The 8,568-nt window shown below is 42.8% G+C and overlaps 2 protein-coding genes across 2 annotated transcripts; both read right to left on the reverse strand.

Annotated features, from left to right (window-relative positions):
• Positions 1–2,488: 2,488 nt before the first annotated feature.
• crebzf (CREB/ATF bZIP transcription factor) lies at positions 2,489–5,366 on the reverse strand. The gene is made up of 4 exons (XM_079273064.1): positions 5,230–5,366; positions 3,542–4,367; positions 3,281–3,355; positions 2,489–2,890 (listed from the first exon to the last, which is right to left on the reverse strand). The coding sequence occupies exons 2-3, from the start codon at positions 4,306–4,308 to the stop codon at positions 3,346–3,348; spliced, it is 777 nt and encodes a 258-aa protein (XP_079129190.1). The 5' UTR covers positions 4,309–4,367; positions 5,230–5,366; the 3' UTR covers positions 2,489–2,890; positions 3,281–3,345.
• Positions 5,367–5,876: 510 nt separating this feature from the next.
• Positions 5,877–8,549, reverse strand: las1l (LAS1 like ribosome biogenesis factor). Its single transcript, XM_079274169.1, has one exon. It carries the CDS (start codon positions 8,402–8,404, stop codon positions 6,677–6,679), a length of 1,728 nt encoding a protein of 575 aa, XP_079130295.1. The 5' UTR covers positions 8,405–8,549; the 3' UTR covers positions 5,877–6,676.
• Between the last annotated feature and the right edge of the window lie 19 nt (positions 8,550–8,568).

The following is an 8,568-nucleotide window of genomic DNA, read 5'->3' on the forward strand; positions in this document are numbered from 1 at the left end:
ATGCCTGGCCTTTACAAGCAACATCACATTAAACATTTTTTTAGGCCACAAACATTTCAGTTCCATTCGGGTTTTTCAATTCTAAAGACATTGGATTTAAAGATTTTACTGTTTACAGGAAGGGTTAGCACCTAACTACTATATACTGCAAACCGTTCCACTCCGAGGTGAGCCAGAGCTCTTCAGACTGGGTCCAGTTGGTTTTTCAACGGGTCAGGTTCCAAACTAAAGGGGACTGTGCTTTCTCACTTAGGGCGCCGGTACTTTGGAACATACTGCGTGAGGAAATCACTTCTAAACACACTTCTATGTCCTTACGGCCCACATAAGATAAGGCTGCTCTGTAAACAGATGACAACATAGTCAAATGTCTTCATAGAAGTCATAATTCTTGACAAATGCTGGACATGAATGCACATTTAAAATGGCCTACTAATTTATCTATAATCTAATGTGTTATACCTGATTATAGAATGCTTAACAGGGGGACTAAAAGCATCAGTGTTACTAAGATTATCGATCTCCAATAACATGCATTTTTACCGCAAATCTACGACAATGAAATGAGCACGTAAGTAAAATTATCATTTCCCTTTGACACAAGCAAATTCATGGTTCTCTTTCAGCTGTTAATGGTCATTAGACTTATTTGATTTCTTACTGAGAGTTCTTAACCTTAAGTTTAGCAAAAAGAATGGAAACAGCTAGCCAGGCTCTGTACTAAGCTAACAAAATCAGACAACCAGCAACTTATTTGTACAAAAAATTAAAAATAAATTGTCAATTTATGGTGGTGTGAGAAGTTATGTGCACAACTACTTTTTGTCTGCACGCAGTAACTTTTCAGTCTCTCCTGGTTTTACATCTCCATGGAAACAAACGGGAAACAAACAGGATAATGTGTTCGTGAGCTTTAAAAAGGTGCTGGTAGGGATCCTCACTCAGTCTTCATGCTAAACTCAGCTCACTGGCTGTAGCCTCATTCTAACATAGACATGAGAGTGGTATAGATCTGACCATGTCAACTTGAAAGCAAATAAGCCTTTTCCCCAAAATGCAGAACTGTTGATTCATAGCTGGACTAAAGCACCACCCTGGGAGACTTTAGAACAGTACATGCGCTCAACTGTCCAACTACAAAGTGAGGAATCGATCTGTAACTCGAGAGCTCATCTACCTCACACTTGGTGGGTGTTTTGCTGGGGACCCAAGGGAGTCAAATTTGGTCACGTGACATGTTCAAAATTGATAAACTTTGAATAAACAAGTGAACAACGCTCTGTGTAGCAGCAGGGGGCGGGGCTTCAGGGCTTTGCAGACTTGAGCGTGTCGCTCACTTTGGATGCTGACTAACATGACTAGCAAACTCACTCAGTCTGCTCCAAGGCGCTCAGGTTCCCTACAGGACAGGAAACACACACCATCAAGGCTTTCCACACACACAACGCAGCTTAAGCAGCCTGATCCAGCCCCCCCATCAGATATTAATTATACTAGCCTTTTTCAGTCGACATTTTTGACTGAAAAGGTGACCTGTAGAAAAGGTGCAGGTGTATTTAATAATATTAAAGTGATAGTTCAGATGTTTAGAAGTGTGGCTGTATGAGCGACTTCTCCATACTCAGTGTTACTACAGTAGATGGAGTTTGGAGAAACAGAGAGGAGCAATGTACTGCTGTGATGTATTTTAGACACCTAAAAACACAGTGTACGTGTACATTATATTTAGAACATTTTCCCTGCTATACCTTGCTGTCAAAATCCTCCTGTCTAGTAAGGAACTGAAGCAGTTATGTCCATCTGTGCTTTCTTTAACTCACAAGACTCCACTGACAGAAACAGTAATGTTATCTCACAGAACACACGAGTTGCTGGTTCGTCTGACAGCAAGCTAAAGCAGTGAAGAGATTCTAACCAGCAGTACGTTGCTTTGCTTCTGTGCTGGTACTACTGCCGGGTTCCTCAAAATGGGGACTTAGACCACCACCATCTACTGTAGGTACACAGAGTATAAAGTACATCAAAAAAAATCGGAACTATCCCTTTAATGATGGCTGCATTCTACTGAAGGAGGTCCTGGTATTGTTTGTGCTGGCTCATTTGAATAGCTTACTGGGACACTTACTAGAACTGAGCCACCATTGTCAATTTCACATGTGCTTTTCCACTAGGACACGTTAAATGACTGCCATGAAACTAGTCTATTATAAAATATAAAACAGCATTGAAAAATGACTGATATATGAATCTATGGTTTGAAATAAATGGGCTAAATCATGGGCAGAACGAGTACTCCCTGTGGGTCCCCGCATACTGCATTGCTTTGCACTTCCATCAAGTGAGGTCTCGGTCATTTGTTTTGACAACCTTTACCAGACTTGACCCAAATGTTCAGGAAAAGTAAGACCATTATCGGCAGAGAGCTTGCTGTTTAGAAAGAGAAAAAGAGATGCATTAATATCAACAGTACAGAACAAGACACAGTAGATATTAGTAACTCAAACATAATGAAAATATGATTTATTTGTCCAACATGAAGGTCATTTGCCTCAAACAATGTATTCAAATTATATAGACATTTACATTTAGGTACACAAAGATGGCAATTTCACCACTTAAATCAGATACTTTTAGATGTATTTACTTAATACATTCCAGCAAGTCAATGTATACAAGACATAATTATGAGACGATTAAGTCTCTGATGGCATCACATCATGAGTAATGGAGCAGCTGTGGTCAAGCCCCCAGAAATGCTGCATGAGCTACAGATGTTGAGAATAAAATATGATCACGCATACCATTTGTTACCGATACTACCTTTAAAAAAATACCAGGCCACGTTGCCAGCAGCTTGTCCAGTCTCTTCACCTTCCACCAGCAGAATCCACTTTAGCATAAAGAAAAATAGGTGGCGCTAAATGAAAGCATTCTTTTGTACAATGGTGCCGGTTCACAAAGAGATCAATTCTTACCAAAAGGAAATATTTACAGTCTTGTCGTTTTTAGCATTTCCAATTTGACAGCCAATACAGGATCTCTCTTTGTGGAGCTTCACCGTTATCTTAACATCTTAGTATTCAAGATATGTTAATTTAACTCTAAGATTTACAATCAAATAATTTCCTACAACAAACTGTAAATAAAATAAATCATTTAAGTACTCAAAATCCACTAACTGGGAAGAAGAACTGTATCAAAACAGAAGTACTAAGGTTTCTGCTCATCGCCTCAGACCTGTGAAAAACTACAAAAACGTCTGTTCTTGTCTGATCCTTACCATGGAGTCAAGGAGGTAAAGGTGTTCAGAAAGCCACTCATCCCGCATGGTGCATCAACCACTACCTAGAAGAAACTGTCAACAAGGTTTAGCAGTAACGTGTACTCAATCCATCATCACAATGAAACACATGCACATTCAGCAGTTCTTAGGTAATCTTAACAAATTCAACAGTGTTCATCCACCCTAAAGAAGTTCAGTAAAGAGCCATATCAAGTTTAGTCTCAATATCTGAAAACAGAGGTAAGTACTTGACCCTACATTTTGAGCGATGCGCTTGCACTCTCTGCACACTTGGTGCAGAACTCCACTGAGACGTGGTTCTTGTCCACGTGCAGACACACGCCACCCGCTGTCTCTTTCTCCTCCACTTTCACACGCTTTCTGGGCAAGGCGTAGTCGTGGTCGTTCGAGTCAGGCCCCTGGAAAAGCGAGGAAGATAATTTCATCCCATTCACACCGCTCAGCCTGGACAAGAGCTGGGCTAACATGCTCTCATTGGCCAGCACAGCCCTCAAGTACCTGGTCTCATCTTCCAACTCTTCCACTCTCTTCATCAGTTGAGAATTTTCCTGTCGGAGCACATTGTTTTCTGTTGACACGATGCCAACTTTCTTCTCCAAGCTGTTGACATATTCTTTCTTCCTAAGACGATTCAATCTGGCAGCAACGGCGTTTTTGTTGATCATGTGGCTTGACTGGCTTTGCCTCTTCTTAATCCTCGATTCAGATGACATTCTATCTGGAGATGATGCCGTTGAAGCCTCAATCTCGGAATCTTGGTCTTTGGCACTCAAACCAAGATCAGCCAACTCAATATCAAAGAGCGAGGAGGCAGTATCTCTTTCAAGTGTCCATTTTAAGTCTTCCATTCCAAACAGGTCATCTAGCTCTAGTCCAGTGGTGTCCATATCATCAGATGGGAAACCCTCAGATGGACTTGAGAAATCTTCGACAGTTTCCACCACTTCAACCTCCAGAGGCTGAAGCGCTGCGTTGTTCATAGTGAGTCTTCTTCTTGTGATCATTGTGATTTGACAGTCGGACTGCAAGGAAGCTGTCCAGAATATCGCCTGAGATTCCTCACCTTTGGAGACAACAAAATATACTGTGAGTGTGTAATCTTGCAGCAAATACCCCATTCATTTATCAGGGAAATGTATTATTTTGATTCCAATTTCAGTCACTGTAAAAATCATACGTTTTCCCCAAGGAGAAAGCTATAGCTCAGTGTGGACTGAGTAGTAAAAGTATTTGCCATACTTGACACTTAATGGACGTACTAAGCATGTTTTCAACATTTCTACCATTGAGTTGGCTCCGTTTAACTGTGGTGACGTTATCTTTTAGACAGTGACATATTTACTTTACTCCGGACATTCTCCATTTTCTTACAGGCTAAGAAATAGCGACGTTGCGTGTTGGCTAAACGCATTACCAACGTAACTGACTCAGGCCAGATAGCATTGGTACCTAACGTTAGCACTATCCGGAGTTTTACAATAATGTTCTAAAATGCACCCTGTCACACATAACTTACCTCACTAAGCATAATTCCACCACTGTTAAAATACTATGCGTATTAGGTCAATAAACAACAAATGATATTCGTGATGTTAAGCTTTCCATCTAGGCCGCAATTGTCCGAGAAGCTTTAGCAACTTGCAAACGTTAACGCTAGTTGACAGTATCCAACGTATGTCGGCACCAGTGTGTTCTGGTGCATTAAAACAAAAAGTCAACGTCTTATTTACCCACAGTGACATTTCTTCTCAGTCAATTGGTTAACGTCAACATATTTAGCGAACTAACAAGTGCTCGCTCGGTTTTCGTTCAAGCTAACTCAGCTAACGTTAACGTCGACTAAAGCCATGAGGCGTTAACCAACACAACTAGCGTACTGAATGACGCAGCATATTTTACCGCCACTTCTCCAACCAACAACTTACCGTCCCGTCGAATAGCCTTAAACACTAATGAAATTAGAAACTACTGCAACAGTCAGTCGAAGAAACGGCGCTGGTAGCTGAGTGCTTGCTCAACCGCTCACAGCTTGAAAAACGGAGGACAATGGCTCCGCACGAGACAAGCTCTGCGAAGACACTTCCGGCCAAGTTATCAAAAAATAAAAGTCCGACAGAACTTGGTCGGCGAGTGGACAACAAGTGCACAACAAGTGCATGTTAATGTGGCGCAGTGATAATGACCAGCTATAACAACACCTCTCTGACAGTCAAAAAAGTAAAGTATTTGTTACATGACTGTTGTGTTGCAACACATTTTATACAGGCGACTATATTTTTCAGGTCACCATATAATGCTTAGAATATAACCTGTTATATTGTTTAAATTGTATTTTAAAAATTTGCACTTTTGTACATTTAACGTATTTGTCATAATTCTGATAAGTTAGCTGTGTCTTAAGTTGTGTGTGTTAAGTTATCTAACAGAACAAAGATGAGAAGTTTCCTTCACTTTAGTGCTGCTTTCAGTCACGCAGACACCGTTAATAAGCAGTGGAGAACAGCTAATAAGCCACTTTTCAAATGTTTCAAGAATCTTACACTCAAAAACAACACAATCACATTCCTTTGATAGGAAAATGTTTTATTGACCATTCGTGAACAAAAGAAAATGTATTACACAAAACCACTTTGTGCTTACAACAACATCCCCTCTGCCAGGGTTTTCAACTGAAAGGCGTCGACTCCAAAACCCTTTGTAGGGCCGACAACTGCATCAACTGTGCTCAAGTTCACTTGTATCACAGGTGGAAGAAAAACAAAACCTCACTGTACGCCATCATATGAATGAACCACATCAATCTGACATTATTCTATTTATAATGTATGATGTGTTAAATGTCTGCACTTTTTTATTAACCACCTAATATATAAAATATTGTCAACAACATGAAGGCTTTTACAAATGCTTTTAGATTAGGGCTTAAACCACCTCTTATTTCCATATTAACTATTCTGCTGATTGTTTCTTAATTAATATATGAATCTTTTTAGTCTATAAAATGTCAGAAACTTGAGCGGGAAAAAAGTTTTGGGCTGGAAGTTAGTTGAAGAGGTTTCTGGAATATGGACTGTTTTTCACTTCTGACATTTAATTAATTGCTAACAATTTTTGATTAAAAAAAAAAAAATCATTAGTTTTTATCCATGATATGAAATCAGAAAAGCAGCAATTTATCACTTAAGAAGCTGGAACCAGCAACTGGTGAAAGACTCAGATAAATTACATTTATGTCGTTCGACTAATCAATGAATCAACTGCTTGACATATTTCATCACTCACCAAACTCTGCTGAGTACTGAAGTTGAGCATGTTTCTTTTATCCATGTGTCAAAACAATCTGGAACATTTATTTCAAAGCTTTATAACAACTCAAAAAAGTTGCAGTCCAGATTTCAGCATATTGACGTCACTGTGGTTCCAAAGAAGGCCGTCAGCTGTTCTCACTGGTGCCAAGACTCCTGGGACCTTGTGCGCTGTGTTGCTCTCCAACTCCACCGGCTGGTCAAAGATGGTCATCGTTGAGTAGTTTTCCACCATGAGGCGCGAAGGGTCATCCGACTGTCCGGGGACTTTACCGAGAGGATAGTTCTTCCACAACACCTTATTGTGGCACAGCTGCCACGGAGAGCCTCTGAGCAATCTGGCCTTTTCAGCCTGAACATCCGCCCATTTGTACTCCTGGGAGGACTCTCTCCTCTCCGCCTCGGCTGCCGAATGCCGTGGATGGCTGAGGTGCCGCGAATGCTGCAGCTTCTCGTGCAAGCTCTCCAGTGTGTATATGGGCTGTTGTTTCCGCCGCGGAGCCGTGTCGGACTCCGAGTGTACACCCTGTGTGTAGATGGAGCAGAGCTGGAGCAGCCTCTGTCGGGTTTCCAGAGGGAGGGGATGCTCCATGTCGTCCAGGATCAACTGGAGCAAGTGAGGCGTGCTGACACAGGGAGCATCCAGGCATGCTGAGAGCAGCTGCTGCCACCTCAGCTGGATGCGGTTTACAAAGACCCTGTCCTTCATTCTAGCCTTCTTCTGCCCCTTTGTTTCAAAGTGGTATTCAAATTTGTTGCTGTTGCAGACGATGATTTCTGAAATCCACGCAGAGACGTAGAAAGCCCTGTGAGTATTCTGCTCTTTGGCGAGCAGTTTCAGCTCAACAAACAGCTTCTCCAGGAGGAGGTGAATAAAGGGCGGAGAGTTGAGCATCTTCAGGAGTGGCAGCCAAAAACGCAGGAAGGCTTGAGCGAGTCTGGGTTGAGAGGCACTGGCATTGTCAGAGGCGCTGCAGCCCAACGTTTCCAGTTGTTCCGCAGTCGGAACTAGAAATCCGTCTTCCAGCAACACATCAATCAGCAGATGACCTGACTGCAAAGCAAACTGCTTGATCTCACCTAGTAACCAGCTCATGTCTGCAAAGGGGGCTGGCCACAAGGTCTTCCCTTTGTCCTCAGGGAGTCTATCAAAAGCCTGGTATTGCTCCTTTTCAAACGAGATCAGAAGCTCCCGTGCATTCTTGTAGGCTTCCATCTCTTTCTGCCTTGCAATGAGCTCATCCCCTTGGCGTTTCAGGTCTACCTCTTCATCCTCTCCATCAGACTCCGACTCCCAGCCCTCATTAGGCCCTCCTCCCAACTGCCTGGACCAGTATTCCTGCTGGAGCCACTCCAGAACCACCGTACATCCCTTTCTACACCATTTTAAGGTTGGAAGCTTCCTGTGCGTCATGTCATGCCTCAGGTCTACGACCCACTCTGGGATGTTCAGGTTCCCAGCCAGCCGCCTCAGAGGACGGGCTGTTCTCCCCTGCTGTCGCTCGGTGATCAAATTGACAAACCTGACCAGGCCCGCTCCATAAAGCAAGACCAGATCTTCTCCGTCCAGCTGTCCCGACCTGTCCAGCACCTGGCACCTCACCAGGTCCGCTGTGCAGTCCACCGCCACGGGAGTGCTGTTGGCGTACCTGCCTCTCCACGCTGATATCCTTTTCAGGGCAAACCTCTGTAAGGCGGAGTCCTTCGAGTAAAGATACTCCAGGACCTGATCCCACTCAGCTTTGTTGGCCCATGCCACCACATGGCGTCTTTTCTCGGAGCTCTTCTTCTTCATTTTAATGGCGTAGGAGGCGCGCGGTCGACTTACGTTATCACCTTATACACATAACGCTCTTCTAAGCCGAGAAACGTCTCAATTAAATATGTAACAAACGTAGCTTTATATCGCAGCGTCAGTGTTGAGAGAAAACGATGGTATCGTATCCCGGAAATGACATG

Source organism: Melanostigma gelatinosum (genome assembly GCF_949748355.1).
Source record: "Melanostigma gelatinosum genome assembly, chromosome: 8".
NCBI classification, from domain to species: domain Eukaryota; kingdom Metazoa; phylum Chordata; class Actinopteri; order Perciformes; family Zoarcidae; genus Melanostigma; species Melanostigma gelatinosum.